Consider the following 23,660-nt stretch of genomic DNA (forward strand, 5'->3'; position numbering starts at 1 on the left):
TGGACCAAGAAAGTTCTCAGAGCTGAAGCGCATCCTGCAGTATGGGAGATAGCAGTGCTCAGTCTGCAGGAACTTGGAAAACTTTCTCCTCTTGTGACAATGGCTGTGTTGCATAATTTTGGCAAGGGAGGAATTCTGGCAGAACAGTTGCTTTGAAGCTTACCTCAGATGAAGACTACGTAGAAGAGAGTCCAGCCTGGCAAAGCAGGCTGCTGCTTTTGTTTACTGTCATCTTGCCGGAATCCTTTGATTTTTACTTTGAACTTAAAGTTTGACATTAAGAGTCGACATAAATCACTTCACTTATCTGTAAATGGTGGACTACCAAATCTAGGTCTTTCGTGCGTTGCTCTGATTTCTTAAGTGCTTCCAGCTTTGCAGCTGTTCCTGACTTCTGCTTGTATGTAAATATCTTGGCATCTGTGGGAATGCATCTGTGAGATGCATTCTGCTGTGGAGAGTAGTTTTCACAGGCTTGATTTTGAAGGGTGGTGTTGATGAGAGGGGAAAAGTGCCTTGCTCTAATTAAAAGAAATATTAGAATATGGTGATTTCTCCATTTCCTTAAGGGAAGTTATCTTACTGTGCTCAGCTGAATACACAAATGGCTCTAGCACTTGCATGTTTCAGCTTGAGCCCTCTGTTTCACTATAGCTAACTGTGTTTAGATGTTTCATCAGATGCTGGGCTGCTCCTGTCAGTATTACTGAGAGCTGGAGTCTGTCTGTGTGAGGAGCAGCATGTCTCTGTGACACTGCTAGCTTTTTCCATATCTTTCTGTTTTTCAGGTAATACTGAAAAATTTTAGATTACGGGGAAAATTGTAGTGCTGGAAACCTCAGACTTGTTACTGAAAATAAGCTGCCTTCAGCTGTGTGCCTCATACACTGCCCCTTGGATGAAGCCAGCAGGATCCAGCTGGTTGGGTAACTTGGGGGCAGGTGAGGAGGGAAATTCAGGTATGTGGGAAAACGATGTGATGTTTCAGTAGGTGGCAGTCCTCTGAATCAGTCCAGGGCCAGTGGTGGGCCTCGTGTCAGAGAGAGAGGAAAAAAGAGGGAGCAAAGTTTTTCTGTCAGTGCCATCTTGTGGGCCAAGTGCAAATACATGAGCCTGAGCACTGATGCCTTGGAAAGAAGAGGGGTGAGCACCCTTCTGGTGCAGGACTGTGTTCCTGTGTGGTGTCCTGAGGTGGCTCTGTCCTGCTGGCAGCTTTTGCTGGGAGCCTGTGTGTGGGCAGCCCAGCATCTGCCCTCTTTGCCTTTGGGGCCAGCAAGGAGAGGGTGAGGCATTCTTGGGGGACCCTTTGCTTTCTGAAGGGCTGGGGCTAGAGGCTTATTTTTATCAGATGAAATCCTGATTGATTCTTTTTCCCCCAATAGACTTCTTCCAATTTTTCGACTGTTGTTGGCCAGGCTTCTTTGAATGGAGTGTTTAGAAACTGTTAAGTAGCAGTTACTTTTGAGTCCAATTTACAAATAAAAAATTAAACACTGAGCCAAGCTCCTTTGATACAAATCCTTGATGCTACTTGCTTCACCAGCCCTATAAATGGAAGTAGTGCAGCCTCCTTAGGTTGTGAAATAATAAAGGTAAAACTAGAGGTGGGAGCAGCCAACAACAAATACATGCCATTTCTAGCTGATGTACTTCCTGTTTGTAAAGGGCATCTTCGCAGATCTTCTCCTGCTAGTGCTGAGTTATTATCTATGTTTCTTTTAAAATTATTCCCATGCTCTCCACTCTTGTTTTCTAACTGCTACCCCTGACATGTTTTCCTTGAGGAGGGCAGAAGACTTGTTATCAGAGAGAGGACTAGTGAGAATGAGATGATATGTTTAGTAGTTTTGGCCAGATATACACTTGTTAAATAACTTGCAGAATTCCTGCCTGATAACGTCTTCTGTGATGTCCACTCTTGCTTCACAACAATCCCTAGGCTGTTTTGCATGATGTTTTTAGGAGAGTGTTGGCTGGAAGTGCCAGCAAAAGCAGTTCTCCTGGACAATTACTGCTGAAAACCGAACCACTCCCCTGGATTAAATTAAATTACCCTTCCTGCTTCCCCCTCTGCCCCCCTCTGAAAAATTTCAAGAATGGGTACTCTGGGTATCTGTTTTCCCGTTGCCCACCTGCCTGGCAGTGACTGAACACGGCAGAGAAGGGCACACTGGTTTAGATTAATGTGAGTTGCAATGAAACACCCCTAGCAAGGCATCTGTCAGTTTCATGTTTTACTTTCCTAACAGAGTTGTAAACTCTGGCAGCAAATGTGTACTGCCTGTGCATTATTTTTACATCATCTAGATGAGTTTTTGTTGTGTTTCATGATTATTTCTAAAGAAACACAAGCAGAAACACCTCTTGTTTTATTTTTAGATGATCTTACAGTCTCCCAGTGATCTGTTCATTGCTTCCCTGCCAATCTCTGGGTTAGATTTTTCTTCCAGTGTAATTGACCCTCAGAACTGGGTGGGCTGAGTGACTGTGGCACAGAGGACACAGCAGAGAAGGGAGGAGTCTCGGACGTTGTCTTTTGACAGCAGCAACCCAATCTAAAATAAATGGACCTTTATATACTTTTTATCTGGATCAGTCTATTCTTCAAACATTTTGAGTTCATTCAGTCAGTAAAAAGCAAAGAGCCTGGGAGAGGGGGTGGAATTTATCACACCCCCCACACTTACTCAATTAATGAATAAAAATGAGGTAAGATAAGGACAGTCCCTGATTCTTAAGTCTCTTAGCAGAAAGTGCCTGGAAGCACATGGTTTTAAATCATCAGGCACAAAAGTTCCTTCGTACTTGTTAAATTTACTGGTTTTCTGTTCAAAACATATTGAATTGCTTTTTTTTGTGTGTGTTCTGTGTGTTTATTAGCTTCATAGAGTGCCTTCAAAATCTACCCTTTAAGCAATTACCATGTTTTGTCTAAAAGCAAGCCTCTGCAGAAATCATGACATAGTTGATCAAATTTTGTCGTTTGATCAAAGTCTGTGTTGTTAAAGCATTTAAGTCATGTATGTTAAAGCACTTAAGTGTGTGGAGATAGGGTAATCACTCACTTTTTTTTTTTAATAAAGATTGATGCCAAATATTTAGGAAAATGTTTGAATTACAAACATGGAATGGGATGTTAATCTATACTAATCTAATCATTATTAGAATGGGCAATTTAAATCCATCCACCCTGTGGGCTTGTAAGCAGCATAAAGTAAATTACAAGAAAATGCATTTTCACATGCTTTGCCTTAGGCTAGCTCTTCACCCTGGTGTCACATGAACATTTTGCAAAAGATAAATTTCATGGATAAATGCAGCTAAAGTTATTTTCTGTACTTGGCAATAAAACTGAAAAAGCAGTTCTTCATTGTTAAAGTACAAAGTTGTAGTAATTACCTGACTTTGATATTGTAAACTGCTGATAGTTAAATTGACCACATCTATGTATTATTTATGGCCTAAGTTAATTAGCTGTCTTGGAGGGCTCAGCAGTTTTGAAGATGCCAGTCAGCTAGTTGGTTTCTTTCCTGCCAGTACTTGCTTATTAAGATGGCTTATCTCTTAATTTTTTTATTAATATTTCTTGTTAAAGGTATTTAATTTTCAAATGTTACTATAGCATTCAAAACTAAGTGAATGGGTGTAATTTTATTTATAGCTGTTGTCAGCAGATGCAGTATAAGGTACATGTGCCTTTAGAGCACTCCAAAAAATCTCTAGTCTTTGGAAAGTACACTTTGAGATAGAAATGAGACACTATTGTAACTTAAAATGCTGCAGTCTATTTCCCTCAGCTGACACACTCAAAAGCATGTAATTGGGGTTGTTTTGCACAGGTGTAAATAAATCAGCTTTTGTATTAGTTTAGCTTAATAGTAGGTAAGTGGGATACTTAGCTTTGTATTGTAAAAGCATTGCAAGACTAGGCCAATGGTAGACTTAACTCTTGCACACCACACTTTGCTCAATTCCATTTGAGGTGCATGTTACCAGCGCTTTGACCAAGAAAATTGCTGTGCCAAACCCAAAAAGTGTTAAAGGGCCCCCTCTGTATGTGCATTGTGCTAAGTAGGTAATTGCTCAGTTTTTTCTGGGAACCTTGCCTGGTTCTAGCTGTAAAGCTGTTCATTGCTCTTCCTTTGTTCATTGGATGGTCTCAGAATTTTCTTGGATTTAGATGTTAGTTCGGAGGCAGAATTATCAGCTGCTATAAGGATGTAGTGCTTCCCACAATGCTCTTTTTGGTTTGGTTTCTGAAGGAGTGGTATTACCCTTGTTCCACAGTGCTTGAGCTTTAGCCTCAAGTGTCCATAGTTTGACACAGCTCCTCTGGGCCTCAGTTGGAGCTGTGAGTGCAGAACCTGATGCAGAGCAGGCTGAAGCCAGGCTGTGGTCCTAGGGTAGATAAAACCATTGTGGCAGTAGAGCAGCAGTGACATGTGCTATCACTTGTGTATTTCTTGCCCATCCACTGTCTAGCATGGGTGCTTGACAGACTCCAAGGTGAGATGGTGCTGGAAGGTCGGCTGGCAGAAGGAACCCTACCAACCTGCCTTCTTTCCTACCAAATTGACCTTGTCGGGGTCAAGAAGGAGCTGTGGCTGGCACAAAGTGGGGGGATAGATTATTGTACTGTGAATATGCAGATCATATTTAGGTGATCCTAGACTTCAAAAGAAGTAGGAAAAAAGAAAGCTTTCTGTGGCAGCTTGGTGATGTGTGGGAGATCTGCTGTCTCTCCAGCTCAGCCTCTGCACCTGAGCTGTCAGCTTATCTGCCAGTGGTGGTAAGCTCAGGTTTCTGCTTTGTGCTGAGCTGGGGAGGGATGGGCATGTTCCCAACTGCTATGTTTTCTAAGTGTTGATAGCAGAGGGATGATATGACTTGGCTTCTACCAAATTCTTAGTAACTGTTTGTTTCTCCTCTCCTGTTCTCTCTTTCTTGTTGGCTCTGTTTTTCTGCTTGTGTTTTGAGTTCTGATCTTCCTTTCTGCAATGTTTTCCTAGGTGACTTGCAACTGTTTCCTCTCTCCTGTCATTGCTAGCTTAGCATCAACTGTCTAACCCTGATTTCTGACGTTTCCAAGGTCGGTGTCTGGTCAAAGAGACAAGTGTTTTTCTATCTGTTCTGACTGCTTATTGTAGGTCAGCTCTGGTGCTGGTCAGGTGCTTGAAATGCAGAGAACTACTGGAGGAAAAAAGCTGGATTGGTTTGGGGTTCAGCCAGTCTAGTTTGTTACAGGAAAGGGGGTGATGGGCTGAAAAACTAGTTGGAAAGGGAGAGTGCAACTTTGTATCTGAGAGTGTAGTTAAAGTGAGTGGGTTTTGCAAAGGCTGCAGGTCTCTGTAACACTACCCTTCCCTTCCTTTGGCTTAAGCACTGTCTCATGGATCCCAGCTAAAGTTAACTGTGGAGAGGCTTCCTTTTATAGTCAACAGCAGAAGCCTCTCCAGATGATGGCCTGTGGTGGGTGGGATCAAGTCTTTACAGATAAAAAAGAAGACGTCATGGACCCAGACATCTGAAAAAGTTTCTCAAATTTAGGTGAAGCTTACTGTTGGCAGTGTCATTCTTTGTCTGCCACGCTCCCCTGCCTTATTTCTGGATGTAGCTTTTATTTCACGTGGTTTGAATTGGGCAGTTGCTTTTGGAAGTAGAGCTTGTCAGACCTCTGCTCACGCCTCTTAAGAGACTTGATCTGTTGGGGTGATGTACTGCCATGCTCAGTCCTTCTGATAGGGTCTTAATTGTTTTACCTCACTACAGGAAGTGCTGAAGCTGGATTGAATTCTACCTAATTGCTGCCTGTAATTGCCCTCAAGTTCAGTCTGTTCTTGGTGGTAGTTAAGGCGGGTCTCATCAAGGAGTGTCCTCACTACCTACTGAATACTAATAGTTTCACTAGATAATTATATTTTCCTGGCAGTGTCTACCCTCAGGTAACTGTGGTGATGCTTGAAGTGAGATATACTGAGGTTTGTTTGAAATAATCTTGATTTTAATATTAAGACAACTTTTTCATCTTTGTGCATTTCTTTTCCTTTTGTACAATAGGGAGGCTTTGTAGTCCTAAAGAGGAAGCCTTGGGTGCCCTGCTTTCAAGTTAATGAAGGATATGAAGTCACAGCATGAAACTCTCACCTCCTTTGTTTTCCTGCCTTTTTAAAAAAGCCTCTCTGAGGGAGTTTATGCAAGCTGATGCAGCCTCCTCACAGGCAGTGAGCTGTGGATTGTTTGACAGTCAGAGGACTTGCTCTCAAGCAGCTTGGAGAGACCACAGCTGCTCACCTGCTTCATGGCATGAAGAGTTTTTGACAGAATACCTTGGCCATTAGTTGGGCTGTCAGGATGGCACTGGCAAGGAGATACTCTCATGTTGGAAGCACCAGTGGCTTGTGGTACCGTGGAAGTTAAATTGTTCAGAAGGCACTAGAGCAATGGAGTTTAGGGTGGTGAATTGCCATCATCAGGACTTGAATTGCTTTGGTATGATCCAGACACTGCATTATGGCTTAACTCCATTTTAAAAGGTCGCATGAAGTTAGGGATTATGGTTTGAATGTCTTTCTGAAAGGAGCTGCTTTCATGGCTGGTAAAAGCTACTGTGGAAACCACTTCTGCAAGCTTTGAGCACAGTCTTCATGGGAGGATTTATTGTCAGGGTACCCTAAAACTAATTATTTTAGTTTTTAGTGAACATATCTGTGTTTGAGGGCACAGATACGAGGAGTATGTACTGTAGGTGTGCAGTATACATGTGTTGTTTTATCAGGTGTGTTGTATAGGGCAACAGTCTGGTCCAAAATAAGGTAGGCTCTTCTAGAAACCTTACAAAGGCTTGGACAAAACGAATTTTGCTTGGCAGATTGATAGTACAAAACAAGCATTTACAGTCAGTTCTTAACAAATGAGGAGTGCTTTTTTAATAGTTACTTTGTGTCAGATTTTTTAAATAGTGCATGTTTACTTCCAGAGCTACTGTTACTGCTTAGAGATTAAAAACAGTGTTATCTTGATATTGTTCACTAGGAGTTGTGATCTGTTGGAAAACTTGAATATTGTCCTAACTTGTGCTTTGTTAGCTTTGCGTTGTTTCTTGCAGTGTATTTGAAAGGATTTTCTACCCATAGAAGGTGAATTTTGTTTTGTTTTGTGTTTTTGGAACACAAAGTCACTTTCTTGATGATGTCTTCCATAAAGATAAGATACTGGCAGTACCATTTTGAGTAGCAGTAACATTTTGAGATAACTTTGCTGAAGATTTTTAAACAATTCCACTTTGTTGGAACCATGTCTTTGTATTTCTAAATGCTTCTGGAGCATCCAATTGTAAATATTTGGCTAACTTTTTAACCTGTTTTGAGAATGGCACATTTTACTCCATTATCCATGCAGCATGTGATGCTTCCTTTTGCCATGTGCATAGCACCTTGGTGGTATTTTTGTGTGTATTGAACTCCTCTGAGGCCAGATCTTTGTGATCACTGCCCTAGTTACTGCTTTTAATAAATGATCTTTTGCTTTTCTATTTCATTGCATTAGCATTTTCTGTGATAATAAATCAGTATGTATTGCAGTCTGCATGTCTTGCAGAAGTTAGATTTCCAGTGCTGCATGACTCTGGTAATAACTGGAGCTGTGCTTTATTCTCACAGATAAAAGGTTGAGGTCTTGAGACTGATGTTAGACACATTAGTGATCTCAGAAGGAATTTTTACGTGGGGTTTTTGGGGAGTGTAATGGAAATGATAATCTGAAAAGGGTTTCTATGTGCTCTTACTTTGGCTTGTTCTGAGGCTTGTGCTAAATGCCAGTGTTAGAGTAGTTTATGGCTTTACAGTGTTGAATTGTGTTTCTGAGGATGCTGTAGATCCATGTGGTTTGGTTGGTATCCTTTCATCTGAAGGTATTATGTAAATGGTAGTTTCAGTTTTAAATGCTTCCCTGTGGGGTTTCAGTTATACTTGAAGCCTCGTCATTAACTCAGCACACTTGACTTTGCATATTAGAAAATTGTGAGCCTCCCACAGAAGTGCCATTAGTATCAACTTCAATTCCACAGTATCAACTGTGAAGATGGGTCAGTATAATAATCCATAACTTGTTCTTCTAGATGAAGGCTGACTTTTTTGTGGTATTTAAATAGCAAAGATTAAGTGGGGAGAAAACTCCCACTTGTTAATATATCACATGAAATTTTTGTAACAAAATGTTACTTCTGTTCTGTGCCATAACTTTAACATATTGGTATAGTGATATTTGGAGCTGGTTCTTCTTGCTAATCTCCTTGCTATCATTTAAGCCTAGACATAATTGCTAGCTAATTTAGAAGTGGGGCAAAGTCACGTCAGTGTTGAGGTGGTGCATTTAGTTGTATTAGCATTACAGTGTTTGCATCTTAGTGATGGACAAGGTTTGTTGCACATCTTTTGCTGTGGGCATGTGATATTGGGTAATCCCATGTGAAATTGAGTAATCCCAATAGTCTACAGTCTCAGACACAGCCCTGCCACTTTCTCTGCCTCACCCTGTGATTCTGTGATTGTGCTGTGACCAGATCCCTCACTGGAGAGATGTGGGGGATACACCTGTGGGAGACATTGAGTCAGCATTGACCGTTGGAGTAACAGTTAGACTGAACTAGGTAAAATGTTCTTAGTCTTCTCCAAGGTAACTTCTGTCATAATATTTCTGTATCTTCCATTATGACAAATTCAATTGCTTAGCTCAGCTTTTAAATCCTGTGGTAATTGTGAAACAAAATTTGATGCATCATTTTGAGAATTTGGGGAATAAATGCTAGTTATTGTTACTCAAGCAGTGTTTTACAGAGGGTTTTTTTTTTTTTCTGTAGTAACTACATTAGCATAAAAAACTTCTTTTGCCTGACTTGGTTTTGGACATTAAAAAGTAGAAATAGTTTTACTGTCTCCAGTGACATAAGGATAACTATGCAATTTCAGAGCAAAAGTTAGCTTACTTTGTTATCTTGTGAGATGCAGGTCTGTAGTAGTTGCCTGGAAGAAAAGGTAAAAAAACCTTAAACAACCTGGTAAAAATAGAGCATGATACCTTTTGTTAAATCTCCCCAGCTGCTCACAGTCCATAGCTGAGGAGCTTCTTGTGTAGTCAGAGATATATCACTATATATTCAACAGCTTCGTGGGCCTCCTTCTGTGGCTTATTTAAATAGCTTTCAAAAGCTATTTTGAGCTTTATTTACCTTCACAGTATCCTATGGCAGTAAGTTCTATGTCTAAATTATGCATTTTATAGTAATGTCCTTTTGTTTGTTCAGCTGCTGCAGCTGGTGGCAGTGGCTGCCTTTGTTTTTGCATTACAGATGTTCTCCATGCTATATGTGACTTCATACAGCATTAGTATACTGTACTGTATTCCATCTCTTTCCAAGATGAACATGTTCAGATTGCTTTTTCCTCATATGAATACCATTGCATTAATTTGGTTGGTTTAAACCGTTTACATCTCTGGATCCTTTCTTGTTTTGTTAATATCACAGTGGACCACAGCTGTATTTAAGCTACAGAAATACTATGGAAACAGTAAAAATGTCTGTCTGTTGCCTGTGGCTCCCAGGCTTGATCTCTATGGGTCACTTTTGATACTCTCTTCATAGTGAAACCAAGTTGTTTGTGTACAGCTGTTGTTTGTTTCTTCTGTAGCACTTCTAACTCTTTAAGAGGAGTCTGCTACCTTTGTTTAAAGTAAAACCAACCCTTGCTCTGTTGTCTTTTCCAAGGTTATTCACATATGATGTATTAACTGGACTACCCTATCTTTGGCTAATTGTTTCAAGGTGCACAGAAGCATTTTGTAAAGGTTACTTCCTTCTACCAAAATAATGTTAATTCTTTCCTGTTGCCCTATTTATGCAAACCTCACTAATTATTATTTTCTGGTTTTATTACAGCTTTTATCAATTTACTGGGCTTAGGCATTTGCTTTGCTGGTCTATAGATCTCTGGATCTCTTCCCTTCTTTTCTTCCTCGATCTTTAAAAGCTTGGTTCATGTTTGCTGCCTTCCATTCCTCTGCTGCTGAGGCTGTGCCAAGTATTATGTTGCTTGCTGTAGTTAAAATTTCAATTTAGTATCTGAGTTCTTTTACTGACAGGTATCATGGAGGGCTGGCAAATCACAGAGATGCTGTGCTTGGTCACTGACTGTTCTGTGAATTGTGGCATCAAGATGAATTATTTTTACAGCAGTGCCCAGGAGAAATGCAATATTTAAAGGAAATGGAATAGTCTGCCATTTCAAGGCTTAACAGAACTTGTTACAAGAAAATGAAGGAATTGAGCCTGTGTGAGGTGCAGATAAATTGACTCCTCTGTCATCAAAAGAGATGAGTATCTGAGGTTGATAGGGTCTTGGTAACAGGCAGCATGGAGAAAGTGGAAACATTGCTTTTTATTTCTCCTTGCACAGGAGCTAGGAGTTACTCAGAAAAAACCAAGCAATTGTCAAAGTCATAACCAATGAAAGGAAGTGATTCTTCACCCTGTAACTGAGGTGTGCAAATGATTTCTGTGGGTTTTTGTAGAAATTGAAATTGTATCATTTACAGAAGTGACTAAAGATCCATTTAAGACCTTTTGATGCAGGTAGTCCCTGGGACAAACTGTTGGAAAAAAACTTGGTGAAATATTACTGTGTGATATTTGCCTTTTTGTATTTTTCCTTATTAGCAACTCTTGAGATGCAGGTTTTGGGCCCAAATAAGCTGTCACTGATTTTTCTTAAGTGCTCATCCTGGTTCCACAGATGACATCCGTAGATGCTGCTTGGAGGAGTGTATGGCTCTCTGCTAGAAATTCTTGACAAGGAGCAGCAGTTACATTAACCAAAGAGCTCATACCAAAGTAGTCTTTGCCAGTCACTGAACTGTAAAAGGACGCCATAACTTGTAAAAGGACAAATTAGTGTACCTGATTCTTCCACCAGAGGTCCCAAGCTCTCGTGCCTGTGGACAGACACACTCCTGACCATACAGGGCACCAACTACCACAGGCCTGCACTCCTCAGCATTGGCTGCCTGCATCCAGGTGATAGATGGGGATGTCTCTGCATGGTTACCATTGATCCGATGATGGCTGAGGTTTGCTGTATTCATTGTGTGGCTGTAGGAAAGCCAGGAGCTGCTGTCTGGATCAGGGTGTGGGATCGGGGCCTGGGCAGCACTGGTGAGGCAGTATGTGTTGCCAGTGAGAGGCTGGACTTAAAACTCTGTGCTGGGATGGTCAGAGTGGGAGCAGTTGTTTTGGAGAGGGCATTGAAGTGAAGGCATCTGCAGTAGCCAAGGTGATGAGGCTGGAAGAACCCTGGACTGTGGAGATGAAACTGTTAGGAAGGAATTCAGATAAACTCTTGGGCCTGACTGCTCAAAATGTTACCTCTAGCTGCCCTTGTCTGCTTGGCTACCCAAGCCCATCATATAGTGTATCAGCTGATGAATCAGAACTATCAAATAGCTAGTTTCTTGAAGGAAGTTATCTTTATTTCTTTATTTCAGATTGAATCCCCAGGCATTACTATGAATAAGCAGAATTGGTGTGGATTGAATTTTTGTGGTTGCTTGTAACCTGCTAGAGGGCGTCTTTTATTAATTTGGAATGTGGAAATTTTTATAGATAAAATTTTTATAGATTTTCCCATAAACCTTAAGTTTGAATTTCATACAGAAACTTACTACTGAATGATGCTGGATGATTGGCCGTGGCTGGACTGTAGCTAAGTGTTTGGGGTTTTTTTGGTTTGTTGTTGTGGTGGTTTTTTTTTTTTTTTGTCCCCATGACAGATAAGAGATTTTTTCTCTCATGCGTTGCTATGATGATGGTCTCATCTGATGCTGGCCTGGTTTAGCTCATGAAATTTGCAGCAAGCTTTCCTCGTGCTAGTTTAGTTAGATTAGTTTTCTGGGAGTTCAGTTTAATGGCCCCCTGTAAGAAAAGAGTATAAGGTGGTGTGAGAGAAGGGAGTTTTGCTCCTGAAAGCTTGCGCTGGTTCATGGGCTTGCAAATCCAGAGCAGGAAAGGTTTACCTAGACCTGTGCTGCATGTCTGACCCTGAGGTGTCTGCCATGTCCTTCAGAGAGATGACTTTTCTGCTGGCCTGTGGTGAGGCATGTCCCTGCTTCCAGGATAAATCCTGTGCTGGCTCTTTCAAAATGAGTATTGATGGTGGAGGATGCTGGATCACATTGATGCAGGTACCTGTGAGAAAGGGAGAGACCCAGCCCTAGGCCGCCTTTTAAAGAGTATTTGTGCTGGGTGGAAGCAGAATGGTAGACTATGGATTGGTGAGGACTTGCTTGGGAGAAGCTGTAGCTGAGGGGTGTGCATACAGCTTTGTGCTCTTCAGTGAATTTTTGAAAAGGAAGTATGGAATTGAATTTATTCTAGTTGAAACCTGAAGTGTTGGTTTTGGGACTTGTTCTTTTTTGCTAACTACTTGGGAATTACTTTTTTTCTGGTTGGTGATTCTAAATTAAATGAAAGTTTCATACAAGCTGTATGAAAATCGAGCAAGCCTTTATTATTAATTTTTGGCACTTTCCACAGTATATTAAGGAAGCAATTGAGATTTCTGATTAAATCCCTTTTTACCAGAAGAGTGTAATGTTTTTTTTTCTCTTTTTTTTCTTTCATTCTTACTTTTCTATGTTCCCCTTTTCCTTCTCTCCCACTTTTTTTCCCCACATGTTTAATCACAATCAAATTCTGACTGTTGCCAGAATATCAATTTCCCCTCAGTCTTTCTTCCTCGGCCACTAGTACATATTTAATGCCACAAGCATTTTCCTGTTTCTTCTGTTAATATGTTTATTTTTAAAAGTGTGTGTGCACACAGCGAGCTGATAAGCAGCGGGGGAAATAAGTGCACATGAGGTCAGTGGGTCTGTTCTTCTGGCTTGTGCTCTGTCCGTAGTTCATTCTCCATTGATGCTGAATCTGTGCATCATCTGATCACTTGGCTGCACACATTTGTTCCAGATGAAATGTGAGCATGTGATGGCATTTAAGTTGTGGTTAGAGCACGTGGTAGTGTAGTAAAACAACCAGCAGGCTATTTTAAGAGGGAGATGATAACCTCATGTAGTACAAAATCTTTTGCAGTAAGATGCCTCCTTTCACCCACCTCCAGCTCTTGCTCTCTGACATGCTCTGGGCGTGCCTGTGTCTCTGACCAGTGCTGTTCTGAATCAAGTCTGTCTCTTGTGGTGCTTGGACTTCATGGAAATCTCTATTTGTTTTGCAAATGGAGATTTGGATTGCAGGTAACACTACCTATTTTGGACTCAGAGAAGCAGGTTTTCCTAGTTTTTCTTCTTTTTTTTTTTTTCCCAAAAGTTTTCATTATATAAATTAAGCTTTTTGCTTCATTATATAGGCCTCTCTTCCTCTCTCCCTATACAGCATGGCTTTTGAAACTAAGCTGATACTTCAGAAATTAGTTGAGAAATGTTGGCAGAAAATTCACCTAGACAGAAGGCATCTGAAATCAGTGGTGGCAAGCCATCCTTCCTGTGTTTTTAGGTAAGAGTATGGAGATGTTCACAGTTTAGCTGGTGTGCTTTTTTTTTAATTTTAGAAAATAAATCTAAAATTCAAGTATGCCAGAAGGAGACATCTCCCTTCCTAATGTTTGAAACCTAGTTGAACGTTTCCTGAGTATATCAACTTCCTATTTCTTAGGAACTGGTTTAATCTGAGCCTTAAAATATTTATTGTGTCACTACTCAGTTCAGCCATTGGGAAAGAGAGGATTTAATTCTGAATGCTTATGTTCAGTAACTACTTCCAGACCCTGGCCAGGTCCTTCGGGCAGCCTGTTTTGGTAGTGTTAACCATTGTTGCTGTCCTGTCATTTTAATTTCTGCTGTGACTGACTGATCTATTTCAGGTCTTTTTCATTTTCAGTGCTCCTGATACTTTTAGTTAGCATGAAGTGTTGGTCAGGAGTTTGTGCCAGAGCCATTTTTTAGATGGTTCTTTCATTAGGGCTTTTTCATAACTTGTTTCTTTTAACTTATTATTGGCGGAAAAAAGTGAAGTCAGGAATAAACTGTAGGTGTATGAAAATGATGATGCCATAATATATGTTTCTACGTGAAAATGGGAACAGTGTGCAGATTCTGTTGCAGTAACCTTACTTGAAAGTTTGACATTAATTTATGGATTATGGAGGAGAAGGTGGGATACCTGCCTGTGAACTAATCCTAGTACTTCAGGGCATGATAGACATGCTCTAAACTGAAACTCAGGAAGGCTTATGTTCTCCATGCTGCTCCATCAAGACAGTGTTGAATGGGGTTGATGCCCAGCAGAGTCTAAAGTAGCAGAAGCTGTGGAATGGAGTAGCTTCCCAAAATCATGATCTACTACTTGGATTTTAAAAAGAATGTGGCCACTCAAGGGGTCAGCTACTCCCATTATTCAGTTATTCATATCTAAGAGGGATTGTAGTCTTGGGGAGGTGAGCAGTTGATAGCGTTACATACATCACATGAATTTGGAAGACCAAAGTCTGCCAAATCTTTTTTTTTTTTTTTTTTGGTAGTTGCAAGTTATTGACAAACTTACTCAAACTGATCATCAGCGTCTGTCTCATAGGCAGGCTTAAAAATTGACTTTACAGGCTTTCAACTGCTACACAGATCTTTAATGAAGTATTCATACAAGAAGGCACTGGTTTCATGGAGTAGAAGTGTCTGCCCTCAGAATCAGCATCACAGTCCCAGAGTAGACGTTAGCTTTGTTCTTGTGAGGGGTAGGCGTGGTGGGAGAGTAGTGAGACCTAGAAGCTGCTTACCTTCTCTACAGTCTATTTCATTTGGAAAAATCCTTTACCTTGCTCTTGTGGTTTTCCCTGAGAAAATGACTATTTTTTAACCATGTTCTTGTTTATAAGATGCACTGGCAGTGTCTGCCTTGTGCAGTTACTAGTGAAAATTAAATTTTACCATTTTTATCACTGATTGCTTATTCTGTTTAATAGCAGAGCTGTGTGTATTTATTTTTAAATATATATTTATTGCTCTTTTTTTTGGGGGGGGGTTTCCCCTTAATGCTGTGTGTCTTCTTAGTTGGACACAGCTTTCCCTTTGCATTTTGGCCTGGATTTCCACAGCTGTGTTTCTTGATTTATTTTAGGGGAGTAGCTTGCACAGTTTTGTCTGTGTATATCAGGAAGAGAAGGGGCTTTTGCTGGGCTGAATCTTTCTCAGGGAATGTTTCTGGCCAAGTTTTCTTGTTGAGGTGCCTCTCTTCATTGGCACTAGAAGGTGCTTATGCAACTGCTGTGTTTCAGCCAAGCATGTAGGTGTAACCTGTTACATTGGCAAGTACTGAGACATCTCAACTTCAGTGTCCCGATCAGATTTTCCTTGGTAATTTATTTCCGGTAACTTTTATTTTTGTGTGTAGTTCCAGGATTGTGAGCTTCCTTAAGCCATAGTACTCAATTGTGTATTAATACCTTGTGCCCCTGAATCTCACACTCTGTGGCAGCTGGGATTACCAGTTTGTGGTATCATCTATAAGATCAAAAGTATACAAAGCAGTTTGAAAGTGTTTTAGGATGGAGCTGTGATAAATGTAATTTTTGTTTTGCTGTGCAGGTAGAAATTTGGAACAGGCTTATGTTCTTATGTTTTCTTACACAAGTGTAGGCAGTGCTAACCTTTCTATTTCTGCTTTTTAAATTACGTCTTGCTTTGCTACTACTAAACGTTTATGTGCAAAAATACTAAATTCTATGACTTCTTCCAAAACAATTCATTTGAGGATACTAGCTTGCTGTGTCACATTCTAAAAACAGATTTGGAAAACTTAAATTGTACAGTTCATCTCCAAAAGGAAATGTAGCATTTCTTTGTGGGGCTTGGGTGTTTTTTGATGTCATTTTTGCTTGTGTTGATGAAAATAAGTTGTATATGTTTAGCTTCGGCAATGTTTAGATGTTTACTTTGAATCAGTGACTTAGATACAATGTTGTTTAGTATTTGAAATTAATGCTCTGTAGAATCCTTAGTGCTTTGATGTGTCTGGTTTGGGAAAAGTTCTAGGAGCTGGAAAGTTTTAGGACTCCAAAACAAGTTTTTTAACCTTTGTCCTCTTTGGATTTGTGTTGGAAATGTGTATCTGGATGCATGCACACACAGATGTACACACTGACACAACAAACTTCCATATACATTTTTACAGCTGGTTTTGCTTGCTTTTGTAGATAACCTGCTATGTCTTAAAAGTATTAGTAGTTGCAGGAATTAAATAAAGCTTTTTAGATGATGTGGTGTTTTTAATACAGATAGGCTTTTACTTTTGAGGAGCAGGTTCATATGAGCAGCAAAATTTATTCCAGACCACCTCTGAAGTTTTATTTATTCTTTACCACTGGCATTTCTCTTGTGATATGTTACCAAATGGCACAAAAATCTTGTACTGCAGGCCTGTTCTCCCAGTTATTTTCGAACCTTTCCTTTTATCCTACTCTTAATTTTTGAAACAGAACTTACGTTTTTCTTTTAGCTCTCCCTTGTGCTGTACAGTGCTACATTTGGGCAACAGTATGCTTCATAGAGATTTCCAGAACATTTGTAATCATCTCTTCTCCCCCCACCCCTTCCTTTCCTCTCAGTTGTCATAGTTCCCTGCTTTTCTTATCTCTCCTTTCACTGCTGCAGCTTTCAGATGATAATGCACAGCTCGAGGAACAGCTGCTGCATAATAGCTGCAGCACCACTTAGAGCTGACCTAATGTGAGAATAAATGAGCAAATCTGTGATTTGCATGTGGGCTTACCGACAGGATCTTTTCTTCAGCTTGGTAGTATTAGGTGTCATCACTGGAAGGTGAACCATGGATGGTCTCTGTGGCTTCCCCTTGCCAGCTGCTCCAGGGATTGTCCCACAGTGGGGGGGGTGGCACAACAAAGCCAGGTGTTGGGTTTCCTAGTGTCTTTCAAGATCACCTGTTTCTAACCAGGAGTTGCCTTTTTTCCTACCACTTCTCTATTCACGCTCCCGTGGCCTAAAACACTGCAGTGTCTGCAGTAGGAACAGGTGGAGTGACACGTTGTCGTGTCACGCTGTGCTTTGTCAAGCCACTCTGCTCATTTCCGTTCATTTCCTCCAGCTGAGTGAGCCAATGTTCTCCTAATCTGTTGTGCAAGGGGCCCGAGGCTGTGAAACGGAGCTGGGAAGTGTCCTGCTGGTTTAGCACACACAGCCCAGGGGTTACAGCTTATTTTGGGGCTGGCTGGTGAGGTTAGCAGCAGCAGCCCTATCTGTGCTGCACAGATGCCTGGGCTGCTTGTAAGTCAGCTCCTCAGCTGCTGTGGTTGATGATGTAGAAGTTTTGTAAAGAGAGCTGTCACCTTTTTTTGTCAGATGCTTTGTGTTAACACAGATACTTTGTGTTAATACACTGGAAATGCTCTACCTGTGTATATTCAAGGCAGTAGTCTAGCAGGGAAAAAGCTTTCTATTTTGTTCTATTTTACTCTTAACCAGTATATGAACTTTTCTTGTACAGACTGTTAGATAAAACTTTATTGGTGCTCTGGTGGTTTAAGGATACAAGCAAGTTAAATTCACTGAAGACATATTTGAAGAAAGTGTGTGTTTGAAAGCTTGATTGAACTACCCCTGGTTTTTTTTCCCCTGCCTTCAGTTGTAGACCTTGCTTTATCAGGTGAAGTATCTTTATTTTAAAAATAGTTCCTCCATAACTAGATTCTGACTTTAGGGTCTAGAAGGGGGAAATAAAATAGTATAAAGGTTAGCTGAGGCCTCAAAATGGACTGATTTGAAGAAAAGAATCCTGCTGCAGGCTTACTGCATGCTGTAGTCTGCTCTCACCAGGTATATTTTCAGCTTTATTTTCTCATTTCCTTTTTCTTTCATCAAGTTCTTGGGTAATGTTTTTTTTTCTTTTCAGTAGGTACTGGTTGATGCAGGAATGTGAGGGATAAGCATTGTTGCATTAGTTTTATTATTATTTTTATTAGTTTTATTTCCTTCTTGCTATTAGATGAGAAAAACTGTTTGAACAGAAGTCTCCATTCACTGAGGGTTAGTGGTTTGGATGACTTAACATGGCCCTAATAATACATTCAGGTAATTTTGAATGTTATGGAGTTTAAGCAGATCCATGCAGAGTTTAGTCTGGTTTAAAATCAGACGGTGGGTGGGGTAGTTGAACAGCCAGTATGTGGATGAAATGAATCTCTAAGGCATTTTGTTTGGTGTTGAAGAAATGTCAGTGATGGAAAAGTGAAAATGGCTCTCATGAAGTCAGTTTAAAAACTGGCTTTATTAATAAGCTTTATAATAATTACAAATGCAGAATGACCATCCAGTGTATATCTTGCCATAGGGGTTTTGCTGTCATTGCTGCTGGAGCACGTTATTAACATTTCATCAATGACCTGGAAGAGCTCAGAAAATTGTTAGCAACAAAGTTTGTGGCCAGTTGAAATCTGGGGTCAGAAAATGCATATATGTGTTGGTGGACAGCCAGGCTTGTGTGTGTGGAATTAGTGTGGGGTGTGGAAAAGGAAGCCAGAATCCGTGGGTCAGGGTAGGCAATTGACAGGCTTTGGCACTCAGTGTCCTGTGACCAAAAGGGCCAGAATGCTCTTGAGTGTATGCATGGTGTTGTTTATAGGTCACTGTTATTAGACTGATCTGGTCTCCTTTTAGCATACAGTATCTGTCTAGGATGTTGTAATTTAACCCCATGTTTGTTGGTTTTTGCAGGTTTGTGTATTTCTTTCTTTCTTTTTTTGATAAGGGTTTTATAATCAAGAATTAGTCCAAAAACTTTAGAATACCTAAGTTTTTTTTTTTTCTCACTTTCTATTTCTCTAGGTTAGTTTTTTTCTTAAACATTTGTAATGTAAGAAGAAGATCTCTCTAGAGGGGGAGTCATGTCCCCCTCCCCCTTTATTGTAGGCTGTTGATGAGCATGCTGGCCATGAGCTGCTGAGGGTGGCTTCCTGTTGGAATTGCTTCATGTGAAAACACAAGGAAGCAAATGGTTCTCGTATCCTCCCATTGTGTTGCTTCCTGTGAAGTTGCAGACTGGATGCATGTCCTGGATACAGGTTTTTTATGGCACTATACGTGTTGGGATGATCCAATCAAATTGTTCTTGGTATCCTCTATAGTCTCAGCATAACAGGAAACAAGGCTTCCTCACATCCTTGTGTTCTCAAGTTAGCCTGACTTTGGAGAGCTCTTGGCTCTATCAGAATCCAGAATGAAGGTGAGCTTAAAATGGATTTAGGGTTGGGTTGTTTTTGAATTTTTGTAAGTTTAAGCTATAATTTGTAACCTTTTTTAAAATGTTCCTTTTTGTAATCATTCTCTTTCTCCCTTGTTGTCCCTGTCTGATCCAGTTCTGGTTTCTGCATCCGTACCTGTCTTGTGTATTTAATTTTTTTAGGATCAGGGCCAGGCTTTTGTGATTCTGTTCATGCTTCAAGTTTACTTGTTTAAAAGCTAGCACAATAAATGTGTAGTAACAATGGAAATTTCACACTCTCAATACTTTCTTGTTCCATAGCAGCTTAATTTTTTTCCTCAATTTGAGCAGTGGTTAAGCTGATCTTTAGCCTGGTTTTGTGTTTATAAATTATGCTGTTAATAAAACCTATCACATCTTTTTGTTAAATCAGATTATTTCCTAAATGCCTTTTTTGTGTACAGTCTTTTAATATTCCTTGTGTTTGAGGAAAAGCCTTACAAAATTCACATCTAGGCAATTCCCTGATGCCTCTCCATAAGACTTACAGCTTCAAATAAATAAGAGAAATCTTTTCAATTATCTGTAGTCCAATGAAACTTGTTGAAATAGTTCTTTGACTTATTTATCCTGAGCAATAGCTGGTTGGAGTATGCTGGTGTGTGGCTCTGACTGCTCGATGCTGTGTGTGTTGTGTGGCATTGCTCTTCTGAGCTGTGTAAATGCTTCTCGAGCTTGAGAACCTGTACAGCCCAGGTAGAACTGCTGCTTTCTGGGACCAGAGATGATCCTCAGACTAGGTGGGGAGGGAAATGAGTGTGTTAATGTTAGTGAGTACCTGAAATGCTGTGGATGCATTGGGAGGTTTTTTTTCCTTACCGACTATAATACTGTCATTAAATGTTTCCTAAATCTGTTCTACCTTTCGTGGGATATTATGTAACCAGTTACAACTGGTTTGGCAACCCCTTGTGTGGTTACTTTAGGCAGCTTTTGTTAACCTTTTCTCTTCTTTTGGGTTAAACTTAGCCTTTCTTTGTTCCTTTCTCGCTTCTCCCTTGGGATTATGGGTTTTTCCTCTCTCGTCTTTGAAGGCTGTTTTCTGGGGTAAGGACTTTTGATAGTGCCTGTGGGATGGGTTTGTTATCAGGAAAATGAACAGGTTTTTGTTGACTTTTTAGATAAAAACTGCTACACTGCAGAAAACTAAATCTCTTTCTGTTTCTTAAATCAGTTGGAAGAACTGTAGCAGCTGTCTTTTATTGTCAGCTTGTCTTACAAAAAGGAGTACTGTGACTCCTTTCAACCTAAGCAGAATCTATTGTGAGAGGTATTTCCATGAGACTTTGGATCTTTGGATGAATATTTCCATTACCTCAGGCAAATTTAATTAATCAATGAATTTATTTATTTAAATGTCCTCTTTCCCTCAAAAAATCCAGATGTTTAATATCATCACCCAGTGTTTGAAAGTTGCTGGAGTGTTTTCTGCAAGGTAGTTCAAAGTTTGGATCTCCTTAACACAGTTAGAAAATTGAAACAAAAATAAACCTTGCTTTTCATCCCTCCCCTCACCTTCCCAAACCTCATCCTTGATCTAACCTATCCAGCAACTTCATTGTTTTTAAAATTCATTAATGTTCAGGAATGCTGCATTCCTCTCTGCCATGTAAAGGGATAGCATGTACACTGTAGTACTTCTCAAAGTATTTGTAATTTTAAAAGTACACTATGAAGAATGAGGTACAATGTCTGTGCACTGCACTGCTACAGAAGAAGAGTATTCCAAGAGTAATGGTACCTCGTAACTTTTTTTTCACCAAAATGTCTCAAGAGTGCTTCTCTCATCTGATACTTGTTTCATTCAAGTGTCTTGTAACTTAAATGGTACTCGATTTTTCTTTTCTCTGTTCTTCAGGTTTTTTCAAATGCAGCTGTTGCTATATTATCTTTTCATTTAAAAATGCCTTAGTTCGTTAGGTTTTTTACTTTTTTTTAAGGAGAAACACCCCCACTCCCACCGCCCCTCAGTTTTACTGGATCATAACAGCCACTAAAAGACTGATGCCTTGATCATGCAATAGCTTCTAAAATCGTGGTTTGTATGATCTTATAGAAATGCTTAGCTTAAAGTCTTGTTTCTATGACTTCAATACATGATTTTTTTTTTTCCAGACTTTTGATGCAAATGACCTCTATCAGGGACAGAATTTCAGCAAAGTCCTCAGCTCTCTTGTGGCTTTAAATAAGGTGACTGCAGGTAAGTAGACTGCTCTGTCTTGTGCTGGCTTACAACTACTTTCAGCTTGCATCAGTGTATATTTACACCTGTTGCTGTACCCATGATAAGGTGAACATGTGCAGCATTTTAAAAGAGCTTTGGTTCCAATTTTTTAAAACTTTGCCATGGCTCCTCTCTCTGGATCCTCCAGTTGTATCTTCCTCAGAAGGAAGCTTTTTGGTAGAGCTAAGGCTAAGCCTTTAAGCTGGCAAGCAGTTTAGAAAAAGGGCCTGTTTTTTTTGGTTGTTTCTCTTTTTTTTTTTTCTTCAAGCTTGAAATACTAAAGTTGACTTTTGCTCCATTCTGTCGTTCTCCTATTTGAACAGCTGTGTCAAAATTTTTGCCCCCCCATCTCCATTTCTTAGCACCATCCTTTCTTGCCAGTTACAAAAGGATAGCCAATGTCTTTGATCTCTTGAGCCACACATTTCATTCATTTAGCAGCTAGAAGTCATGAACCACTTGCCTCAAGTCCTTTGGTGGGAGGGGAGAGAGCTGTAGGAGTAACACACAGGTGAGAGCTGTCCATCCATCATTGTAGGGTGAGGCTGTGCTAAATTATGCCAACTGAACCCCAGGACAATCAAGAAATCTTAACGTTGGCCCTTTTGGTTTCTTCCTGTTCCACCCTCAGCAGCAAGTTTCAGTACTGGTCATCAGGTTAGACTCTGGTGAGAGAGATCTAATATTGAACCATATGTGTTGGGTTTTATGTGGAGAAGAAAAGGAAGATGATAGAAAAGTCAGTGATGGCTGTTACTTCATTTAATACTAATAAGTATCTTTTCACATTTTTAATACTTCTCTGGTCTATTTAAAGAGAAGTATTGGTTTTTGGTAGCTTATTTTCTTGCATTAGAAAGCATCCCTTAGGTTTTGCAATCAACTTCTTAGATTTAATGAATGGTCATGGAGTAATGCATTGACTTCTTTGAAGCTGTTTAGACCAGTTGGAGAGACTGCCTCTCACCTCAAGTGTAAGTACAAATGCAAACCAGTGCAGTACATCTTTAAAACTACTGTACACTGACCATTGCTGCCTTTGCTGTCATTAAAGTGGAGAAGAAGCATGGCTGTTTTGTCCTGATGTCTATGGAGTAATGCCCACATCAAAAAGCCAAAACTGCAGCTGGTTGGAAGGGACTTGGGCTGATCCTTTTCCTGGTGGGAGTGTTTGGTGGTGGTGTGGAAACCAAAAATCAAAACCACATGCAAACTATGGTGTTGTCTCATTGCTAGGAGCAAGCATAAACCTTCTTGTTCTTCCAAACAATTTTCATCAGTTGAGTGATTGTGTAGCAGGCGTGTTAGACTCTATCTCTCCGCTCTAGTATTGAAAAATTGCTTTCAGATCCCAATATGAGTCTCCAAGAATTTCAGGCATACACAGATTCTTCTGAGATACGCCTTCCTATGATATGAGGAATGTGAGTAATGAGCATAATTACTGATGAAGGACTTCTGTGGGTTTTCACTCCATCAAAGTATTTATCTCTGGAGTGGTGGGATCAAGGAATCAGTTACTGTTTGTTGACAGATGGGAGGAGAGGAACTGGTATAGGAAAGTTGAGATAGTGGTAAGAGGGAGAAAGGGTTTTACAAACTCCAGAAATGTTTAGATGGATGGAATAGTGAAGCTTGTGAGGAAATCACCAAATTAGTATGTGTTAAACATGCACATTCTGTTGCCATGCAAGATTGAGTTTTTCGTAATGGATACATGGGGTCTGCAAGCCTTTTAAATATATCAACATTACAGATAGATTTGAAAGTATTCAGATACTAATAGTAAAAATACTTTCAATTTGCATATGGTTTGTTTGTAGTAATGTTTTCACCTCAGACACATGCAGTTTCTAATTCAAGCCTATAAAGGTGCTCTTGTATTGGTCTATTAGCTCTGCTGCTGCGAAATTAATAAATTTCAGAAATCAGTCCATGTGTAAATTCTAGGTAGTGTTTTAGAATTGCCCAGAAGCTGCAACATATTGTCATAAGTCAACCTGATCCTGTTTTTCTAGGCAAGCTGTGTCAAGGTATTTTTCTGGCTCTGTCCTTGAACATGACTGCATTTAGGAAACATAGCAAGCTGGACATAGAGATGTTTCA

At 40.0% G+C, this 23,660-nt stretch overlaps 1 protein-coding gene across 6 annotated transcripts in view; it reads left to right on the forward strand.

Moving 5' to 3' along the window:
- Positions 1-23,660, forward strand: part of ARHGEF7 (Rho guanine nucleotide exchange factor 7) — a 118,284-nt gene that overhangs the window by 23,474 nt on the left and 71,150 nt on the right. For all 6 annotated transcript variants that reach the window (XM_085053034.1, XM_085053029.1, XM_085053056.1 and 3 more), the window contains exon 3: positions 21,446-21,530. In XM_085053034.1, the coding sequence (XP_084909160.1) occupies positions 21,446-21,530 (85 nt within the window). The remainder of the gene's footprint in view (positions 1-21,445; positions 21,531-23,660) is intronic.

This window comes from Lichenostomus cassidix, chromosome 1 (assembly GCF_008360975.1).
Source record: "Lichenostomus cassidix isolate B80296 chromosome 1, HeHo_3.0, whole genome shotgun sequence".
Taxonomy (NCBI): domain Eukaryota; kingdom Metazoa; phylum Chordata; class Aves; order Passeriformes; family Meliphagidae; genus Lichenostomus; species Lichenostomus cassidix.